This window comes from Sorex araneus, chromosome 9 (assembly GCF_027595985.1).
Source record: "Sorex araneus isolate mSorAra2 chromosome 9, mSorAra2.pri, whole genome shotgun sequence".
Classification (NCBI taxonomy): domain Eukaryota; kingdom Metazoa; phylum Chordata; class Mammalia; order Eulipotyphla; family Soricidae; genus Sorex; species Sorex araneus.
In genome coordinates, this window is record NC_073310.1 from 34,307,579 (window position 1) to 34,330,973 (window position 23,395).

The 23,395-nt window shown below is 40.2% G+C and overlaps 1 protein-coding gene across 2 annotated transcripts in view; it reads left to right on the forward strand.

The window, feature by feature from the left end:
• Window positions 1-23,395, forward strand: part of NUP133 (nucleoporin 133) — a 68,089-nt gene that overhangs the window by 1,093 nt on the left and 43,601 nt on the right. For both annotated transcript variants that reach the window (XM_055147352.1, XM_055147351.1), the window contains exons 2-11: window positions 3,520-3,638; window positions 7,243-7,346; window positions 8,717-8,824; window positions 10,003-10,137; window positions 13,685-13,855; window positions 15,737-15,892; window positions 16,157-16,227; window positions 17,085-17,232; window positions 19,965-20,112; window positions 22,385-22,542. In XM_055147352.1, coding sequence (XP_055003327.1) covers window positions 3,520-3,638; window positions 7,243-7,346; window positions 8,717-8,824; window positions 10,003-10,137; window positions 13,685-13,855; window positions 15,737-15,892; window positions 16,157-16,227; window positions 17,085-17,232; window positions 19,965-20,112; window positions 22,385-22,542 — 1,318 coding nt within the window. The remainder of the gene's footprint in view (window positions 1-3,519; window positions 3,639-7,242; window positions 7,347-8,716; window positions 8,825-10,002; window positions 10,138-13,684; window positions 13,856-15,736; window positions 15,893-16,156; window positions 16,228-17,084; window positions 17,233-19,964; window positions 20,113-22,384; window positions 22,543-23,395) is intronic.

The window sequence follows — 23,395 nt, forward strand, 5'->3', positions numbered from 1 at the left end:
ATTCTCTTTGTTATTCCCCAGCATCTGACTTGCTTCCTTGTAAGCCCAAAGGAGTCGGCACGAACGAAGTGCCACGCCGTAGATGTAAAATGATGGGGGGCGGGAAGTGAAGTCGTGAAGTCTTCTCACTCCGGAGAAGCATCCGTTATACATTCCCTCGCGAACTTTCATGATTGCTGCTGACTGGCCATGAAAGGAGGATTCGCGGCAGAGTTTAATTCTGTCATGGAATTCGCTGGGGAAAGGCTTTCCGGAATCAGGGCGAGAAGTGCTTTGTTATCCGGCGTGCGTGGCGACCCAGTCCGTGTCGTTGGTCAGTTCATGCTAAAGCACCACCAATTTTGCAAGTAATCGAGAGCCTTAGAAGAAGGCATCGTGTTTCTGGGTAGTTTTCTGTGATCTCTACTATCTAAAAGGAATTGCCCACTTGAGGAAAATGGCATTGTTAGGTCTTGAACAAACAGTCAAATATTATAGAATATGGGGCGCGTGGGTTTGATTGAGTCCCAGCACCTCCTATGGTCCTCTGAGCTCCCACCAAACGTGATCTCTGAGAGCAGAGCCAGGAGCAAATCCTGTGCACAGCAGAATGTGGCTCCAAGCCTCCCCCCACAACCCCGCACTTATTTAAAAAAAAATGGGTTTTTCTTGCCACACCCAGTGATACTCAGGAGTTACTCCTGGCCTTGCACTCAGGAATTACTCCTTGGGGTGCCAGAGATCAAACTTCATCAGCCTCATGCAAGGCAAGCACCGTACCCACTGTACTATTTTTCCAGCCTCTGAAACTTTGCCGTACTTTAAAAGTGCTGGGATTTTTTTTTTTTAAGGTTTTATTTTCTTTTATTTATTTATTTATTTTTTCTTTTTGGGTCACACCCAGCGATGCTCAGGGGTTACTCCTGGCTTTGCACTCAGGAATTACTCCTGGCAGTGCTTGGGGGACCATATGGGATGCCGGGGATCGAACTCTGGTCGGCCGTGTGCAAGGCAAACGCCCTACCCGCTGTGCTATCGCTCCGGCCTCAAAAGTGCTGGGATTTTTTTTTTTTTTTTTGCTTTTTTTGGGTCACACCCAGCGATGCTCAGGGGTTACTCCTGGCTTTGCACTCAGGAATTGCTCCTGGCAGTGCGTGGGGGACCATATGGGATGCCGGGGATCGAACCCAGGTCGGCCGCGTGCAAGGCAAACGCCCTACCCGCTGTGCTATCGCTCCGGCCCCAGTGCTGGGATTTTTGAAGGCTTTGTAGCATTGCTGACTTTTTTTGCATCTTTGAAGAAGTCTTTTCATAATTGTGTGTTTGCAGTTTTTGAGAAATGTCAGAATAGAAACTTTTGTGTTTCATACTTTTTTTTTCTCTTTTGACTTTTTTAGTCACACCCGGCGATGCACTCCTGACTCCTTACTTGGGGCTTGCTCTTGCGCAAAGCATGAGCTCCAGCTCACTGAGCTATCACTTGCCCCACTCTACCACCCTTCTCTGTGCAGCTCATTCCATTTTCTTAAGAGATGAATGACTTTCATGGGTGGGAAAGGGGGCTCCCCTGCCAGGCCCCAGAGGCCACTCCCTACAATATTCAGCCTGGCATGCTTGAAGGTTACCAAGAGGGCGCTGGGGTGTGGGAAGGGTGGGTAGGGTGGCGGGTCAAGCATGGGACCTTGTAGATTTGTTTTATCTGTTTGAGCTCTCTTCTAGACCATTATAACTCACTTTTAGTAACTATGATTGTTTTTTGGTTTTGGTTTTTGGTTGTTATTGTTTTGTTTTTTGGGATCATATCCAGCTCAGGGATTATTTCTGGCTCTGTGCTCAAGGATTACTCCAGGCTGAGTTGGGGGAACCCCAAGGGGTGCCAGGGAACAAGCCTGGGTTGGCTGCCTGCAAGGCAAATACCTTATTCTGTGACAGTCTCTCTACTCATAGTAACTCTTAATGTTTTGTGGGTGTTCAGAAGAAGATAAGAAATATATAATCTGCTACTGAAGACCAGATAACATGCACACGATAACTATTTACTTGTATGATGGTACACATACACATCTGACAGATTCCCTTTTTTTTTTCCTTTCAGCCATACCCAGCAATGCTCAGGAGTTACTCCTGGCAGTGCTTAGGACGCCATATGGGATGCTTTGGCTCAAACCCCGGTTAGCTGTGTGCAAGGCAAACATCATGCTTGCTGTACTATTGCTCTGCCCCAACAGATTCTTATAATTCCATAGCTGACAGAGGTGAACATAATCTCACCTAGTGATTAAAAACTTTAAATTCCATTGTTTGATAAACTCCATTTCGTAAAGTGTAAGTAGGGTATGCATCTGATTGCTAGTGCATAAGTATCTAAATCCATGTTTTTCTAAGTGCTGTGGTTTTTTTTTTTTTGTTTTGCTTTTTGGGTCACACCCAGCGGTGCACAGGGGTTACTCCTGGCTCTGCACTCAGGAATTACCCCTGGCGGTGCTCAGGGGACCATATGGGATGCTGGGAATTGAACCTAGGTCAGTTGCGTTCAAGGCAAACGTCCTACCCGCTGTGCTATCGCTCCAGCCCCAGTTCTGTGTTTTTTTTAATTTTTGTTTTTATGTTGCTCTTGTCACAATGCTTGGGGATTATCTTGTGGTTGGGAATTGAACCCCGGCCTCCTGCTAGCAGAGCATGTGCTCCACCCATCTGAACCATCTTCCTGGCCCCAATTCTCTAAATTTATTTATTTATTTTTTTGCCACACCTTGCTGTGTTCAGGGCTTACTCCTGGCTCCGTGCTTAGGAATCATTCCTGGAAAGGCACTGGGGACCCTATGTGGTGCCTGGGATGGGTTGGCCATGTCCAAGGCAAGCTCCCTACCTGCTGTACTATATTGCTCTAGCCACCCTACCACCTTTTTTTTTTTGGTAGTTTTTTTTTTTATAAAGTTGTTAATAATCTATTCAATATTCTACCACCATTACATCTTCTCACCACCAATATTTTGAATTTTCCCAATCACCGCCCAAGCCTATCCCAAGAGCAGGCCCTAAAGGATTTATTTTATATTTGTCATGAATAATTCGCTAAAAATGATCAAAAAAGGTTTTCTTAGAAGAAAATGCATGAAGATTGTTGTATTTCACCTTGGAACTATTAAGCCCTTGAATATGAGATTACTAACATTGTTATATGTTGAGCCTTCTATGCTAATATATATTTTAATCCCCCCCCCCCCATACCTTACAACTTAATCTCATCTTCCTTTTAGTTTATACAAGTTATTTTGGTTTTACGTTTGGGGCCACAACCAGCAATGCTTGGGTTACTCCTGACTCTGCACTCAGGAATTACTCCTGGTGGTGCTTGGGGGACCATATGGGATATTGGGAATTGAACCCGGTTGGTTGCTTGCAAGACAAGCACCCTATTCGCTGTATTATATCTCCAATCCCTATACAAGTTCTTTTAATTGTGAAAATATACACATGAAAATTAGAATAATGGAAGCTTTTATGTTAAGATGAAGTAATATGATTTTTTATCTTTAGGGGAACACCTACACGACTATTCCCATACCACTCTGTAACAGAGTCTATAAACTATGATGTGAAGACATTTGGATCTTCTCTGCCAGTTAAAGTCATGGAAGCCCTAACATTGTCTGATGGTGAGTGTAATTTTCTATTTGCCTCTATTACTAATTCAAAATAAAGCCCCAGACAGGCACAGAATTTTAAATTTGTGATTTTTCTGGTATATCTTCATCTAAATGGGAAAAGTTGATAACCTATTTGGGTTCACTGTCATTGAGAAATAGAATAACTTTGGTTAGCAGAGTGAGTTCAGTTTTGTGGTGGAGGATCATACCCATCAGTGCTGAGGGCTTACTCCTGGCTCTGAGCTAAGGGATCACTCATGGTGTTTCCATGGGACCATATCGTACGCCAGGAGTCAAACCCAGTTCAGCCACAGACAGGGCAAGCACTTTATCCACTGTACTTTCTCTCCAAGTTATGAGTTCATTTTTCGTTTTTTTTTTTTTTAATCTTTATTAGTGAATCACCGTGAGATACAGTTACAGACTTACAAACTTTCATGCTTGCATTTCAGTCATGCAATGATCGAGTACCCATCCTTCCACCAGTACCCATTTTCCATCACCAGTGGTCCCAATATCCCTCCCTTCCACTCCACCCCGTCTCTGTGGCAGGGAATTTCCTTTTGCTTTCTCTCTCTCCCATTGGGTGTTGTGGTTTGCTCTATAGGAATTAAGTAGCCATCATGTTCAGTCTGTAGTCTATTTTCAGCCTGTATCTCCCATCCCAAGTGGGCCCACCAACATGGAAAGTATCATGTTAAATGAAATGAGTCAGAAAGAGAGGGACAGACATAGAAAGGTTGCACTCATTTGTAGAATATAAAGTAACAGAATGGGAGACTAACACCCAAGAATAGTAGAGGTAAGTACCAGGAGGATTACTCCACAACTTGGAAGCCGGCCTCACATGCTGGGGGAAAAAGCAGCTCAGATAGAGAAAGGACCACCAAGCAAAGGGTGCTAGGTGAAATTTATTTTTATCTCACAGGTTGCTGTACTGTCTCTCCAGCCCCAGGTTAAATTTTATTAAATTAAATAAATTGTGAAATTTAAATAAGCCAAAGGGAAAGAGGAAAAAGCATTTTGTGTAGGTACATCTGGGTTTAAATTACTAAAGTATTTGTCTTTCTTAGTCATCTGGTTTGTAAACTGTCTTTTAAGGAAGTCCTTCATTTATTCATGTGTAGTCCTAAAGGCACAAGCTTGTTCTTTTCAAGTGTATTCACTCCCTGAAGAATAGGGAGCCATATCAGGGCAAAGGACATGGCATAAGGACTGCTAGGAAAGGGAAACCTTTGCTGGTGCTTCCCATCCAACATGACATTTGGGAGTGTGCTATTAAGGGCAACTTTGGTGCATTCAGCCTGTCCTGTTTTTTTTAATGTGGCATTCTGTTAGCATCAACTGTTTGGACAAACTGCGGCAGTTTCTAGTTGAGAAGGAATAAGGAGAAACTTTTCTTCGTCCATCTCCCATTCTCTAAAGCTGTCAAAGAGGGGAGTGGGCTTGAACGTGGGTGATGGCTTATGGTAGCAAAGGAATGGTGAATGGAAAGCAAACTTGTACTCTTATCAGTGTAAGTCAGCCAAGGAAGCCAACAAAGAACAAATCACTGAACAATGAACCCCCTGCAGGAAAGACTTACCATATTTCTTCTGTCTTTTCCTTGGAGTGAGAAGAGAGTGACACCAAGGCCACAGGTGGTAGGGCACAGGAGTGCTCTGATGAGGTAGAGTTTCTCTCTGCTCACTGATGAAGATGGGGGCATTTTTTTAGTGTTCTGTTATTACATGTTATCTCTGATAGCAGCATTTTCTGTTAGCAACATTCACAGTTCTAAGTAAATTAGTGTTAATTTGTAAATTTGTGTTAATAAGTAACACAAACTTTCTCTCTCTTTTTTTTCTTTTTGGGTCACACCTGGCGATGCACAGGGGTTACTCCTGGCTCTGAACTCAGGAATCACTCTTGGCGATGCTCAGGGGACCATATGGGATGCTGGGAATCGAACCCAGGTCGGGCTGCGTGCAAGGCAAATGCCCTACCCGCTGTGCTATCGCTCCAGCCCCCAAACTTTCTCATTTTATTTAAAGCATTTCAAGGGGGAAAAACATCACATTCCTTAAAAGTGACATGATTTTCCCCCAGTAAGGATTCTTTGGGAAAATAATTATTTCATTTTATGGAGACACTGAAAAGTCAAATTCCACATTTACTAAAACTAAAGCTGCTATGTGCCAGGAGACAGCTTAGAGGGCTGAAACACATTTATTTCTTGAGGCCTGGATTTGATCCTCCGAGCCCCACTAGTGGCTCTGAGCAGGTTCAAGAGGGGCCCTAAACCCAAGAAACTGTTAAATTGTTGAGGACTATTTTTTTTTTTTTTATCACATCCGGCAATGCACAGGGGTTACTCCTGGCTCTACACTCAGGAATTACTCCTGCCCGTGCTCAGGGGACCATATGGGATGCTGGGAATCGAACCTGGGTCGGCTGCATCCAAGGCAAACACCCTACCAGCTATGCTATCGCTCCAGCCCAATGACTACTTTTTTTGCTTTTTTTGGATCACACTAGCGATGCCCAGGGGTTACTCCTGGCTCTGCACTCAGGAATTACCGCTGGCAGTGCTCAGGGGACCATATGGGATGCTGGGAATAGAACCCAGGTCAGCTGCATGCAAGGCAAATACCCTACCCGCTGTGCTATCCTCCAGCCCCCCAAGGTCTACTTTTTATTGTGAATTAATTTTTTTTTTTAAATATGTGATCAATCTTGTTTATTTTCTCAAAGAACCAGCTCTTGGTTTCATTGACCTTTCGGATTGTTTTCTGAGTTTCTATGTCGTTAATTTCTGCTCTGATTTTTATTATTTCTTTCCTTTGGTCTGGTTTGGGTTCCTTTTTCTGGTCCTTTTCTAAGATCTTGAGCTGTGAAGTCAAGCTATCTATGTAGGCTCTTCCTTCCTGAGGAATGCTTGCAGAGCTATAACCCTCGGGAGGGGAGATGCGTGCTGAAAGTAGACTATAGATTGAACACGATGGCCACTCAATACCCCTATTACAGACCACAACATCCAAAAAGAGAGAGAGAGAGAGATCAAAAGGGAATGCCCTGCCACTGAGGCAAGGGGAGGGGGAGGAGGAGGGGAGATGGGATTGGGAGGTGGGAGGGATACTGGGTTCACTAGTGGTGGAGAATGGACACTGGTAGAGGGCGGGGCCCGAACATTGTATGAGGGAAACATAAGTATGAAAATATGTAAATCTGTTACTGTACCCCCATGGTGATTCACTAATTAAAAAATAAAAAAAAAGAAAAGAAAGGAATATGTGATCATTTTTTCTTTTTTTGATAAGAATGTACCAGTTGAGAGTTTTGTAAAAGATTTTTTTACAAAATTATACACATTTTCCTTTTTTTTTGCTGTTGTTTATTTTGGTTTTGGGCCACACTTGGCAGTGCTAAGGACTTCCTCCTGACTCTGAGCTCAAGGATTATTTCTGGTGGTACTTAGAGGACATGCATTATGCTGGGGATTGTACCCAGGTTAGTTGTTGTGTGCAAGACAAGTGCCTCACCACCTGCTGTACTGTCTCTGTGGTTACCTCCAAAATTTGAAGTTTTACTTGCTCATACTTTAACACTAATAAATAGTTTGTCTTACCTTTAGTTGATGATCAGCTGAGTGTTCGAATCGATGAAGGTGGATGGGCTTGTCTGGTCTACAAAGAGAAACTTCTTATTTGGAAGATTGCTCTATCACCTATTACTAAGGTAACAGCTCTTTAGGGAGCTAGAAGCCAGTAGAGGAGAGGTTTGTCATTTGAGTCTTAATTTTAATTCTAAATTTGAGCTGCTGGAGGACAGTAAACTGGATCTGCTCAGCATTGTGGATTTGTTGGCATGCTAAGAAGCCTACCCAGTGAAGTCTAAGATAAATTGCTATCTACATAAACTAATGAACAAAGTTTATTCTTAACACTGTTTCACTTATCTTCTGAATTATACTTAATAACATTGGAAAAAATGAAACAAAATTTAACCATTGCTAAGTTTAATGTCACTGTCACTGTCATCCCGTTGCTCATTGATTTGTTTGAGCGGGCATCAGTAACGTCTCTCATTGTGAGACTTGTTGTTACTGTTTTTGGCATATCTAATACGCCACGGGTAGCTTGCCAGGCTCTGCGTGCTGGCTCGATACTCTCGATAGTTTGCCGGGCTCTCTGAGAGGGGCGGAGGAATGGAACACGGGTCGGCCATGTGAAAGGTGAACGCCCTACCGCTGTGCTATCGCTCCAGCCCGCTAAGTTTAATAGTGATTGTTATTCTTCATAAAGAACTTATCTTTGTATGTATGGTAATCTATCATTAATAGCTTCTTGGTTCCAGATCATGCATATTCTCTTTCATCACATTACTCACTGGGCCAATGCCTCTTTGGAATGTGAGGCTCCTGCTTACCTAAATTCTTTGTCTACCAGCCTCATTAGTGCTGCTGTCTACAAAGTATTACTTGTAGTTGGGACTATAGGTGAGAGAGAAGTCCTGGGGGCATACTTAGTTATCAGAGGGAGTCTGATATTGAGCCTTTGTCTAAGAAATATTTCAGACAACTGATATAATTTGTAGTCATCTGGTCAGCTCTAGACTGAAAAAACTATAGTAAGCCTATATTCTTTTAGCCAATAGAGTTATTTTTAGTTTTGGAAGAGATTGTACTGATTGATATTCAGGGTCTGTTCTAGTTTTTATGTTTTCCTGATTCTGTATTTTTTAAAACATTTGGTTTCACAGTTAGTGACAGATATAATGAAAGCTTCATCAAAATGATATGAGAATGATATGCATGATGCAAATGCTATGAGAAGAACTAATATCTACAGGACCAGAGAGATAGGACTTAAGTGACTTGAGTGAATATTTTGCATATGGGAGTGCTGGGTTGCTCTCCCATACCACATGACCTCTAAACATCACCGGGTGTAGCCCCCACTCGAAAAAGAATGAAAGAATATTTGTAGAATTCCACCAGAAATGAACCTCTCCCCAAAAAATATGCAGAGAAAGAAAATTAAGTCAGGTGCATATTCAGTCATTAATGTGATGTGAAAATTTATATTTTATTTGCATTTGTTCTGCAGTTATCAGTTTGCAAAGAGCTTCAGCTGCCCCCTAGTGATTTCCACTGGAGTGCTGATTTGGTGGCTCTCTCTTACTCTGCTGCCTCAGGTGAAGCACATTCTACTCAGGTAAATGTGACTAAATGTATATTGACATTTTTTTTTTTTTAAAGAAGGGAACTCTGAAGCTGAAGGAATCATTCAGTCCAATTTAAAACTAAACTGTAATGCTAAGAAATTAAGGCACTTCTATTGCAGAGATTGGACACATTGGGTAATTGAGCAAAATAGAAAGTACAGATAACAGATCCTCAGGCCACATCATTTGGTTCAATATGAGCTGTTTTCTTCCCCCTTATCAACATTATAATAAACAAATTTTGAATAAACTGCTATTTGAATGCATGTTGCGTACAACAGAGGACTTGTATGCATAGAACTCTCAAAACTTAAGCAGGGGGGCTGGAGCAATAGCACAGTGGGTAGGGCTTTTGTCTTGCACACAGCCAGCCCAAACCCAGGTTTGATTCCCAGCATCCCATTTGGTCCCCTGAGCACCGCCAGGTGTAACCCCTGTGCATTCCCGGTGTGACCCAAAAAGCAAAAAACCAAAAACCAAAAACCAAAAAATCTTAAGCAGGGACTGGAGAAATGAATCAGTGTGCTGAGCAAATGGTTTGCATATGGCAGCCCCAGGTTTGATATCAAGCACCTCATAGTGCCAAATACTTGGCTCTAGCCCCCCAAACAAAAAGGAACAGTATTCTTTTGTTTTTTTGTGCCACATCTGGTGATGTGCAGGGCTTACTCTTGGCTCTGCATTCAGGAATTACTCCTGACAGTGCTTGGGGGACCATATAGGATGCCAGGAATTGAACTCTGGTTGTCTGTAAGGCAAGTGCCCTATTCACTGTACTCCACTATCTTCAGCCCACCAAAAAGAACTATTCTGTATATTTCATTTGTTTGACATTCTGAGAGATAAAACTATAATGATAGAAATAGAGGTCCGTAGGGGTTTGGATAAGGGAAGGGTGTGATTAGAAAGGGAGAGCACTAGGGAGTTATAGGAACTGTTCTCTATCCTTATTGTAATTACATGAACCTAGGTATCTTTTAAAATAGAACTGTAAAAAGGAACTGTATGAAACGATGTCAGTTTTACACATGATGAAAAAAACATTACAAGGAATTTTTAATTTCTAATTTTCTAATTTCTGATGTTTGGTAATCAAATTGTCCTGGTTTCTGTATATCAGTATTAATCTTCTATTGTGATTGGTGAATGATATACTCTTTTTTTCAAGGCTGTTGCTGTCATGGTCGCCACTAGAGAAGGATCCATCCGCTATTGGCCAAGTCTTGGTGGTGAAGACACCTATACAGAGACCTCTGTAGATTTGGGTGGTGATAAGACTTGCAGCTTCCTAACAGCAGTACAGGTATATAAGAATATTATTTTATATTCATTGGAAAACAAATTTGTTTGACAGTAAGATTTGAATAATAAAAATGTTAGGGTCTACAGGCCAGGGGGATAATAAAAATAGAAAATAAGTTTCACATCTATATTCACTGCATCTGTTTACAGTAGGCAAGATTTGGAACTAGTTCAAGTTCCTGACAACAGAAGATAAAAAAAGCTGTGGTGTATAGGCACAATGAATTACTACTCGGCTGTTAGCAAAAATGAAATCCTATGTTTTGCTACGGACTGAGTGATAGCAGAGCGGGTAGGGCTTTTGCCTTGCATGCGGCCGACCCAGATTCGATTCCTCCACCCCTCTCGCAGAGCTAGCAAGCTACCGAGAGCATCCTGCACCACGGCAGAGCCTGGCAAGCTACCTATGGCATATTCGATATGCCAAAAACAAAACAAGTCTCACAATGAACACATTACTGGTGCCCACTCCAGCAAATCGATGAACAACGGGACGACACTGTTACAGTGCTATGTTTTGCTACAACATGAATAGAACTGGAGAGGGTTATGCTAAATGAATAAGTCAGAAGGGGAAAGACAAAATACCAGATGATCTCACTCTTTTGTGATATCTAAAGAAGCAAGGGAAGAGACAGTGTCCAATATCAGCACTTAGACTCTGACCACAGAACTCAGGTTACCAAGGAAGGGAGAGTAAAGTAACAGGGTGGAAAGGGTCTAGTGGACTGGTAGTAGGCATTGCACCCCTAAAACATACAGTCTGGTAATCCTCATAAATTTTTAAAAAAAGAGAAAAGGAAACATCACAATCTTAGGTTTGAGCACTTAGACAAAGGGACACGTGTCTCATGAGACTCTGAAGTACCAATCTTGGGTAGTTGCCATTGGTATTACCTTTCAGAAACATTTTTAAGAGAGTGACTTAAAATTTCTTTATTTAAAACAAAATTAATTTTACTCACTCTTCTTTACAGTGCTGTCAATTATAGGATTCCCTGCATACAATATTCCAGTTTCACCCCTCTCTCCACTAGAGTGTCATCTTTGTCTCAGGGTCTCCTCTCTAAAGACACTGTTCACCTTCCTCCCACCTTTCCCATTAGTCATGGTAAGCTCAATTCTGTAATCAGTTGACAGATTCTATTGCTTTTGGTCATTTGTTATTCCCTTACTATGCTTAGTATGCCGCATATGAAACAGGTAATTCTGTATGTGTCCCCCTGTTTCTTGCTAACTTCATTCAGCATGATACTCTCCAGATCCAAATTGTATAATTTCATCTTTTCTTATAGCTAAATAGTGTAACAGTTATTTATTAAGTCATTTGTTCTTGGACATTGGGTTGTTTCTAGATCTTATGAATATAGGCATGCACGTGTCTTGTGATTGAAGTTTTTGAGCCCTTGGCCTAGATACTCAAGTGGAATTGCTGGGTCATATGGAGCTCAAAGTTTAGGTTTTCTTTCTTTCTTTTTTTTTTTTGGTGGCGGGGGGGGGGTCACAGTCACACCCAGCAATGTTCAGGGGTTACTCCTGACTGCACTCAGGAATTACTCCTGGCAGTGCTTGGAGGACCATTTGGGATGCCAGGGATTGAATTTGGGTCAGCTGTGTACAAGGAAAATGCCCTACCTGCTGTACTATTGCTCCGGCTCCTTTAGATTTTTGAAGACTGTGTATACTGTTTTTTTTTTTTTTTTTTTTGGCTGTTTGGGTCACACCCAGTGATGCTCAGGGCTGACTCCTGACTCTGCACTCAGGAATCACTCCTGTCGGTGCTGGGGGACCATATAGGATGCTGGGAATCAAACCTGGGTTGACTGTGTGCTAGGCAAACACCCCACTCACTGTACTGTTGCTCCAGTCCCTAATTTTAAATCACTTTTTTTTGGCTTTTTTTATACTGTTTTTTAAAAAGGTTGAGCCAGTCAGTGTTTTACTACTCATCAACCGTTGATGAGGTTCCTTTTATCCCACATCCAGGCTAACATCATGTAGGAGTAATAATAAGTGTATGGATTTATAAACTATTTAAATAAAATAACACTTTAAGATTCTTTTTTTTTTTTTAATTTATTTATTTTTAATTAGAGAATCACCGTGAGGGTACAGTTACAGATTTATACACTTTTGTGCTTATACTTCCCTCATACAAAGTTTGGAACCCATCCCTTCACCAGTGCCCATTCTCCACCACCCGTAAACCCAGTGTCCCTCCCACCCTCCCCAATCCCATCTCCCCCCCACCCCACCCTGCCACTGTGGCAAGGCATTCCCTTCTGTTTTCTCTCTCTAATTAGCTGTTGTGGTTTGCAATAAAGGTGTTGAGTGGCCGCTGTGCTCAGTCTCTAGCCCTCATTCAGCCCGCAACTCCCTTCCCCCACATGGCCTTCGACTACAATGTAGTTGGTGATCGCTTCTCTGAGTTGACCTTTCCCCGGAACGTGAGGCCAGCCTCGAAGCCATGGAGTCAACCTCCTGGTACTTATTTCTACAGTTCTTGGGTGTTAGTCTCCCACTCTGTTATTCTATATACCATAGATGAGTGCAATCTTTCTATGTCTGTCTCTCTCTTTCTGACTCATTTCACTCAGCATGAAACTTTTCATGCCCATCCACTTGACTACAAAATTCTTGACCTCCTTTTTTCTAACAGCTGCATAGTATTCCATTGTATAGATGTACCAAAGTTTCCTCAACCAGTCATCCGTTCTGGGGCATTCGGGTTTTTTCCAGATTCTGGCTATTGTAAACAACACTTTAAGATTCTTAATGTTGGTATACAACATCCCGTAATCTCAGGCCTAGCTAGGCCTGGATGTACAGGTAGTTTTCTGTTTCTGTTACTGTTACTGTTACTTTAACTGACTATACTTCAGGGTGTGTAACTGAGTTTGATACTGTTTCTGTTCACTGTCACTGTTCACTGTTCACTGTCATCCCTTTGCTCATGGATTTGTTCGAGCGGGCACCAGTAACGTCTCTCATTGAGAGACTTGCTGTTACTGTTCTTGGCATATCCAATATGCACGGGTAGCTTGCCAGGCTCTGCTGACTGTTTCTGTTGACTAAGTTAATTCGCATATTCTGCCTGTGTGGCTGAATATCATTGGTTAGTCCATCTTGTCACTGTCATCCAGTTGCTCATCGATTTGTTCGAGTGGGCACCAGTAATGTCTCTCATTGGGAGACTTATTATTACTGTTTTTGGCATATCCAATACACCATGGGTAGCTTGCGAGGCTCTGCCATGCGGGCGCGTTACTCTTGGTAGCTTGCCGGGCTCTCAACTTAATAAAAGGGGGTTGAACAGGTTGCTCTCCCGCAGGCCACAACACAAAAACCTCCGGAGACAGTCAGGTGATCCTCCCAGAAAATATATATTTCTTCTGGGAGTGAAATGCCTCAGACTGTCAAGTAAAACTGCAACATTGTTGCAACACTTTTGAAGTACAGATTGTTTTTTTGTGAATCTGAGAATTCTGTATTTTCTTTCTCTTACTGTTAGATATTTAATTGAACTAATTTTACAATATTTGTCACAGGGAGGAAGTTTTATTTTGTCCTCATCTGGAGGCCAACTGATTCGACTGATACCTGAAAATTTAGGAAAGATTCAGCAGCATATCTTACCTCAAGGGCAAGGAATGCTTTCAGGAATCGGTCGGAGGGTTTCTTCTCTTCTGGGAATTTTATCTGCTAGTAGTGATCTCACAGTAAGTTAACAAAATAACCTTGTTTTATCATTTTGTTTCTTAAGAAATAAGTAAATTGGAGGTATCCTTTGAAATTGGTATTGTCTTCATATGAGCAGCAGTGTACTTGAAGTAAAACCTTTGATCTTTTCAGTAAAGCTTTTTTTTTTTTTTCTTTTTGGGTCACACCCGGCGATGCACAGGGGTTACTCCTGGTTCTACACTCAGGAATTACTCCTGGCGGTGCTCAGGGGACCATATGGGATGCTGGGATTCGAACCCGGGTCGGCCGCATACAAGGCAAATGCCCTACCCGCTGTGCTATGGCTCCAGCCCCATCAGTAAAGCATTTTTATGATGGCCAGATGTTTTAGTAGTAACCTGGATTTAATATTAATTCTCATGTGTCCTCAATAATACTAATATTCTTTCTTGTTTGGGGGCCACACCTGGTTTTTGCTCAGTACTTACTCCTGACTCTGCACTCAGGGATTATTCTGGCAGTGCTCAGGGGACCATATGAGCTGCCAGGGATTGAACCTGAGTCACCTGCATATAAGGATAGTGCCCTGCCTACTGTTCTATCTTTCCAGCCCCTGTAATATTGATATTCTTTTAGTGACAGATAAGGAAATTATTTTAATTAAACTGTCACATAAAATTATGTATGTGGGGGGGCTAGAGAAATAGTACTAGCATTGAGTCATATGCCTCGCATGCTGCTGACTCAGGGTTGTGATCCCCAGCACCATATGGTCCCAGATCATTGCCAGGTCTAGCCCTGGAGGTTCCCTGAGCACTGTTAGTTGCGTTGAGTGCCCTCCCACTACCAGAAGGGACCTCCTGCCTCCCAAGCATGCTTGGGAGGCCCCTTAAATGGAAATGCAAATGGAAGGACTAATTTTACTCTTTTATACTTAAATAAAAGTGTGTTCCATGTCCAGCTTTCTGTGTAAATGACACAAATCTTAGGTTTTTGTACTGAGCTTCCACCTTGAGCCTTGGGAGAGTGAATGGGGAGGATGATGGAAACTAACATTTATGGAGCATACTCTGCTCAGTGTTTTGTATTTGTTACCTCATGTGACCATTATGGTGTTTACAATGTAGGGAGGTTACTTGTTTCTATAAATGGCACTGTTACCTTTATTATTGACCCAGATAAGTTTAAAACTATTATTAATATTATCATTATTATTATTGTCTTCCTTTTTCTATAAGAGATTACTTATCAGGTACTGTAGATTGACTTTAGTCATACCTCATTTCATCCCTATCTTTTTCCCTTTATTAGGCCCTTAGTTAATAAGTTTCCTCACGCTCTAGTGCCATCCAGTTTACTCATGTTGGCCTCTCGTGACCCTTTAGTGGTTATCGTCATTTTTGTTGTTGTCATATTTACAGAAGTGGAGACAGGGTTTTAATATTTAAAATACCATACCGTGTATACCTGTATATGTACATGTACCTGCACATGCATGTACATATGTAGGCAAACATATTCATGTACAGCTAACCCCACACATCCAGACTTTGTGTTCAAAAGCCATTGATAATATCTCCCTCACTTTAAAGTTTAAAAATTTACATTATAGATTGTTTCCTGACTTTATATTTGAACCTAGTTTTACATTTCTGGTTATAATCTACATTTCAATTTAGCAGGATTGTTTTTTGTTTTCAGTTTTTCAAGGGAACTTTTGATTTTTGAGCTCTGTGCTTTTGCTTGTGAAAATTCTCCTTTGTTTTTAAGATCCTTTTACTCCTTCCTTTGAATTCTAAATAAAGAATTCTATTAGAATTACTAAACAGTTATGAAAATACATAAGATTTCAGAGTAATTGTTTACTAGCTCAGAATCCAATAATCTATAAACTTGACTTTTTTATCCTCTTCATATAGCTTTCAAGTGTCCTCTGGGATAGAGCAAAATCAAACTTTTATAGCTTGACAAGTTCAAACATCAGTAAATGGGAATTAGATGATTCTTCAGAAAGACAAGTACATAGTTGGGATATAAATAGAATCCTGAAGGAAAACATTGCTGATGCTATTTGGGTAAGGAACAATGATATTTATGTAAATCACATTTATGGTTATATGCTAAATGCTAGTTTTAGCTTTCTTTTTTGGAATACTTTTCAGTGTAATATACATACGTGCAGTGTTTTACCATCATATAAGAATGTCTTAAATTATTGGTTTGGTTGATGTTTAAATATGTACAGTAAATGTTTGAGTTACTGTGAATATGGCACTTAAGTAGTGAGAGGAATACAAAGATGCAGAGTAGTTTATTATCTTATTGATATTTTCATATAGGGATCTGAAAGTAACTATGAAGCTATTAAAGAAGGGGTCAACATTCAGTATTTGGATTTAAAGCAGAGCTGGTAAGTAACTATTTGTCATAAGAAGTAATGGAAGTAATACTTTAGAAATAGGTGTTTTGCTGGAGCAATAGTACATTGGGTAGGACATTTGCCTTGAACGTGGCTGACCCGGGTTCGATCCCTGGTATCCCATATGTCCCCCGAGCCCTGCCAGGAGTAATTCCTGAGTACAGAGCCAGTAGTAACGCTACATGTGACCCAAAAAGCCAAAAATCAAAACAAAAAATCAGTTCTGCTGTCTGCTCTAATTTTCCTAATGCAGATCTAATATGACAACTTTTTGCTTTTATTTTTGGGTCACACCTTGCGATCCATGCTTAGGGATTACTCCTGTCTCTGCTGATATGACAACTCACTTAATGGTTTTGTATTCTTAATTTGGTGATGCTAGATGATTTGAAAAATGTGTTTCTTAGGTTTCAGGTGTGTAATCTTTCATTGATTGTCTGCCTTAATTAGAGGTGACCTTTTCTTAATAGTTGAAACGTCTCTGTTGCTCAGTGACACTCTCCCACTTCTTACTTTATCTTTCTCCTTTAGGTGAGAGATAGTGGGCATACTTTCCCAGCTCTTTTTCTCTTCCTGAAGTATGTTTATATTGGTGCTTGAGTGAACTTAATGTTGGAACTTGGATTAAAATTTTAGAAAGCTCTTATCGGTGACTGTCTTGAATAAAGGAGATGAGATTTTTTTTTCTTTTTTTTTTTGGCTTTTTGACAGTGACAGTGCTACAGTGCTAAATTCTAGATGTAGGATTGTCTCGTTATACTGTGTCATATTTAGTTTGGTAAGAAATTTCTTGTTTTCCAAAGAGACTATAGAAATGTTTTGTTGTGTTTTGTTTTCCCCATGATCAGTGATGGGCTCCTGATTTTGGCAGCAGCATGGCACCCAGCAGATAATCCCTGCCTTGTCTATTATTCTCTGATAACAATAGAAGATAATGGCTGCCAAATACCTGATTCAGTTACAGTAGAAGTCACGCAGTATAACCCACCTTTTCAGGTAAGAGTTTTATAAATTATCAAATAACAATAAAACTGAGATTTTTGTGGGTTTTGGGGACGAGCTCAAGCAGCTGTGCTCAGGGATCACTCCTGATGGTGCTGTAGGGCCATCTGTGGTTCTGGGGATTCAGACTGGGGTTGGCAGCATGCAAGGCAAGCCCTGTAGCTGCTGTACTCTCTCTAGCCCTAAAGCTGAGATTTATTTTCCTATAACCTTTGCAGGAGTTTGTATTTTTTTGAAACTTCATTTGCAGAGTTTGTAAGTATATTTAATGCAAGTTTTAAGATGTTATACTTTATTTGGCAACTCACATTATTACTTTGCTCATTTTAACTAAAGGGAAACAAAAGTGGAGCTGGTGGCAAGTAGTTCCTTTATTCTGTTCAGCTCTTCTAAGAGATTATTAATTTTGTATTGTTGAGTACAAAGAAAAGACTGATGACGAGCTATAGAGTGAAAAATAAGAAGAAAAAGTTAGGGTCAGTTTTGAGCCTTGGTTATTACAGACCATCCACCCCTTAATTTCTTTTTTTTATTGAAGTAACATTGGTTTAATGTCACTGTATTTTTTAGGAGTTCAGGTTCACACCTCAAATGTAGTTTTCACATCCTACTTATAAATAGCCATTTATTCTCCATCATTTGCTTTTTCTTTATATGTATATATACATATATACTATTATTTTAAGTATATATATTTTCTTAGATTTTCCTTATTTTTTTGTTTTTTGACTTGTTATATTTTATGTGAAATAAAATTATTCACTATTTGTCTTTATTCTTCAAACTTAAGCTTAATTACTCTAGTTGGCTCTCATGTTACTGCAAATGGCAAGATTCTATCTTTTTTTAATTAAAGAACTGTGATTTTATAAAGTTATAGATAGTTGAGTTTTAGGCTGGAGCGATAGTGCAGCGGGTAGGGTGGTGTTCGCCTTGCACATGGCCGACCTGGGTTCTATTTCTCTGCTCCTTTTGGAGAGCCCGGCAAGCTACCGAGAGTATCTTGCCCACACGGCAGGGCTTGGCAAGCTACCCGTGGCGTATTCACTATGCCAAAAACAGTAACAAGTCTCACAGTGGAGATGTTACTGGTGCCTGCTCGAGCAAATTGATGAGCAACGGGATGACAGTGATACAGTGAATATTTGAACATCAATACAACCACCAGTGTCAACTTCCCTCCACCAGATTTTATAATTTTTTTATAGCTGATAATAGTCCATTTTGTGTACATGATCATCAACCATTCATCTATCAAAGGGCAATTTAGTTGTTAACATATTAATATATATGCCATTTTAATAGTGCTGTAAAAAGAAAAGGGTATATTTGTATAGAAAAATTCCCTTACTGCTCAAGGTAGGAGCTGTTTGTAGGCAGCAACATTATATATTTATCAGTTACATAAACAGTTCAAAAGCAAAATAATCTCTAATTTTAATCTTTTTTTGGGGGGGCGTCACAACATTGCACTCAGAGGTTACCCTTGGCTCATGCACTCAGGAATTACTCCTGGCGGTGCTCGGGGGACCATATTGGATGCTGGGAATCGAACCTAGGTTGGCTGCGTGCAAGGCCAACACCCTACCCTCTGTGCTATTGCTCCAGCCCCTAAGCTTCTTCAAAGCAACTTAAAAGCAACTAAACTTTTCTTAATAACTGGAAAGACTGTAGCAGCTATAAACTTACTTAACCGTGCATAATACCTTATTCTGTTGAACCCTTATTCTTTGTGTGCATGTGAGTTTTAATATCTGAAGATTCCTTAATAAGACTAGCATTTTTATTGTATTCTAAGAATATCTAGTTTAAATCTGTATTATAGCCAAATAATCTATTATCTAATGTCTATATTATTTGTAATTTCATTAGGTCTTATTACCATTTCTGCTTCTGATTTTATATATGAACTAATTAATTTCTTGGTGCCTAATATCTTTTTAGATGTTTTTAGTTGATTCTCCATGAGCTACAGAGTTACCAAGTTATTCATGATTAAATTTCAGGCAGAAAGTGTTCCAACAACAATCCTTTCACGAGTGTCCACTTTCCTCCACTAATATCCCCAGTTTCCCTCCCATCCCCAGCTTGCCTCTATGGTAGGATGCCTAGTATGTTGACAGTGAAGTAAAAACCGAAGTGTTTAACAGGAGTCAGTATATGGTATTTGCAGTTCTAAAATAATATGACTGTGACTGTGACTGTCATCCCGTTGCTCATCGATTTGTTTGAGCAGGTACCAGTAACGTCTCTCATCAACGTTACTGGTTTTGGCATATCCAATACGCCACGGGTATAACTTGCCAGGCTCTGCTGTGCGGGCTTGATACTCTTGGTAGCTTGCCGGGCTCTCCGAGAGGGGCGGAGGAATCGAACTCCGGTCAGCCGAGTGAAAGGTGAACGCCCACACGCTGTGCTATCACTCCAGCCCCTAAAATAATATAATAAATTAAAATTTTTTCTTTCTCACATTTATTATAAACTTCTAGTTATTTACCACTGTGAAATTGTTTTCTTTATTTGCTAGTTATATACAACTCAGCAAATGCTTTCTTTAATGGATATTTATAAAATTTTCTCATTTTGGAAATTATCTCACTGGGTTTTTTTTTTCACACGGACAAATGATCGGTTTATCATTTTGTAAAATAAGATAGTACTATGTGAATTTTAAAAATCTTTAAATATTGTTTCCATTCTCATTAAATGTATTCTTTAATTTCCAGTCTGATGATTTGATTATGTGTCGATTGCTGGTCCCAGACTTTACAAATCAGACTGCCTATCTGTATACGGAGAGTGCTGTCTACGTGTGCTCCACAGGAACTGGAAAGTTTTCTCTTCCTCAGGAGAAAATTGTCTTTAATACACAAGGTATGGAAGCAATTTCCAAAACATGATTAGTGAATTGTTGTTTATTCATATTTTCTTTTCTTTCATAGTGATTTTTCAGGCATAACACCTCGAATTGTTGCTAACATTCAGTACCACACCTTCCGTAGCTGAGTTCAATATCCTATTATAAAACCAGAAGAGGCGTAGAATTCCCAAATGGTTATATATATTGGGGAAGTTGCATGGGATGGATAGTAGCTTTTTCCCCAGAGATGCCAAGAAGTACTCAGTTGATGTTTTCTAAATCCTAGCTTCCTAAATTGTTCATTTTCCACTTCACCACAGTAGCTAATGTTTATTCAGTTTAAACGGGAACTTTTAAAACATCTTTTAACAAAGTGAATTTTAACACATTGAGTATTTTTTTGGTAGGTGCTGGAGCAATAGTACAGTAGACAGGACACTTGTCTTGCATGCCACTGACCCAGATTTGGTCCCTGGCACCACCAGGTGTGATTCCTAAGTGCATATCAAGGACTAAGCCCTGAGCATCATCAACGTGTGGGCCAAAAATAAACCAGAGTTTCCTTTTTTTTTTTTTTGCTTTTTGGGTCACACCTGGTGACGCACAGGGGTTACTCCTGGCTCATGCACTCAGGAATTACTCCTGGCGGTGCTCGGGGGACCATATGGGATGCTGGGAATCGAACCTGGGTCGGCCGCGTGCAAGGCAAACGCCCTACCCACTGTGCTATCGCTCCAGCCCCTAAACCAGAATTTCTAAAGGAACAAATATAAGACAAAACTTATTCCCATTAACTAAAAAACAAATACTATTTTAATTTCTTCTATTAAGATAATTTTATTCTGGGGCTGGAGCAATAGTACAGCGGGTAGGGCATTTACCTTGCACGTGGCTGACCTGGGTTCGATTCCCAGCATCCCATATGGTCCTCCGAGCACCGCCAGGGGTGATTTCTGAGTGCAGAGCCAGGAGTAACCCTGTGCATTGCCAGATGTGACCCAAAAAGCAAAAAAAAAAAAATAAATAAGATAACTTTATTCTATGAAACAACAGTATATTAGCTAGGCAGATCAATTTTTCTTTTTTCAACCAGGAATATAATGATTTTTTGTTCTTGCTTTATAAACACAACTAGAATAAGTTGTCATTAACTTAATCTAAAATGAAGTAATTTAGTACTACTATTTTACTATTTAAAAATATTACTTAAAAAAACATTTTTTAAAAACATTTCAAACTACATTTCTTTACTATTTATTGTCAGTAAATGTTAGATTGGTATAAATATTTGCCGGGTTTCCATAAATATTTCTCAGGTAAAAAGGGTTGCCAGTGGAAAAATTAAGAAAACTTATCTAAATAACCTTTTCCACACATGGGTTAAGAAGGATCATTGGTGCTGCATTCATTCAGGTGGTCTAGAAATGGGGGTGAAAGGTGGAGGGAGATCCCTCCAGTAGTCTACAATAATAAGCAGATAGCTTGTTATTAATGTATTGTTCATTATTGGGCCACACTCTGTTGTGCTCAGCGTTTACTCCTGATTCTACGCTCGGGGATCACTTCTGGTAGGCTCAGGGGATCATATAGGGGTCCAGAGAACAAAACCCCAGGTCCACCACATGCAAGGCAAACTCCTTGCCCACTGTACTCTCTCTCGATCCAAAAAGAACCAAGCTGATAGTTTAATCAGGGTATTTACTATAAAGGAATTGGCAGAGGGGGAAAACACACCCAAAAATGGAGTCTTGTTTTTAAAGCACTGAGTAAGTTTAGTTCCCTTTCCCATGGATTTACTTAATCAAAACAGAATTGGTAAGAGGACTCTGTTGGTTTGAAAAAACTCATCTGAATTTTTTGGACTAATTTTCTTTTTTTTTTTTTTGCATATACTATTTTGAAAGACTAGTTTTTAATCTTAAAGACACACACAGGGGCTGGAGTGATAGCACAGCGGGTAGGGCGTTTGCCTTGCACACGGCCGGCCCAGGTTCTATTCCTAGCATCCCATATGGTCCCCTGAGCACTGCTAGGGGTAATTCCTGAGTGCAGAGCCAGGAGTGACCCCTGTGCATTGCCAGGTGTGACCTAAAAAGAAAAAAAAAAGACACACACAGCTTCTTCAGTAGTAGATTTATAACATTTGATGTGGGATTAAAAAGCTGAACTTAAAATTGTATTAATTTTATGAAAGAAATGTTATATCAAGACTTTTTGTTTAGGGTGGTAGATTTTAGACAGGATTCTTCACTTACTATATTTTCCTTTTTTCTTCTTTCTTTTTAGGAGATAGTATTTTAGGAGCTGGTTCTTGTGGTGGTGTTCCTATCCTTTTTTCTAGAAACAGTGGATTGGTGTCTGTAACTTCAAGGGAAAACGTGTCCATTTTAGCAGAGGATATTGAAGATTCCCTAGCATCTTCAGTTGCTGGACCAAGCAATGAGGTAACATGCTCGCTAGGTTTTAAATTTAAAAAGACAAAAGGAACCTTTTATTTGTCGTATTTTTAAAAGTCAGGTGTATTTATCTGATTTTAAATGTATAATTTTATAATTTTATTTAGGAAACATGGCTAATTTCTTTTTGGGGGGAGTGGTGGTGGCAAAGTTGAGTTTGGGCACACCCAGTGCTGACTGGAGTTCTGCTGCTCGAGGATGACGTGGGTGTGGGGAGTTAGCTTGGGTGCATGCACAGCAAGCTCCTTAACCCCTCTGCTATTTCTATGTCCCCAAATAGGTCAGAAAAAGTTGATTTCTCTTGTCTCCTCTGTCTTCTTTCTAAAAGCAATTACTTTTTAAGTGTTTAGTTGTTTTTTTCTAGGTTTTTTTTCTATATTTCTAAGTAATTTGATATATTGCTATCTTTTTTTTTTGTTTTGTTTTTGGGTCCTACCCCTCGATGCACAGGGGTCACTCCTGGCTCATGCACTCAGGAATTATCCCTGATAGTGCTCAGGGAACCATATGGGATGCTGCGATTCAAACCTGGGTCGGCCACGTGTAAGGCAAACGCCCTACCCGCTGTGCTATCACTCCAGCCCTGATATATTGCTATCTTGCAGTCCATCAGTTTTATACATTTGTAGGTTTCCTATTACAGAAAATTAAAAAAATAGTTTTTACCATTTCTTCTGCCTTTATCGTATGAATCCCTTATAGTAGCTGTACTTCATTGGATCACAGAATATATTGATTGTATTTATTTCTTATGAAACTTTACTTGATTCTTCAATCTTTTCTTTTTTTATTTTTTCTTTTCTTTTCTTGTTCTGCGGCCACAGCCAGCAATGCTCAGGAC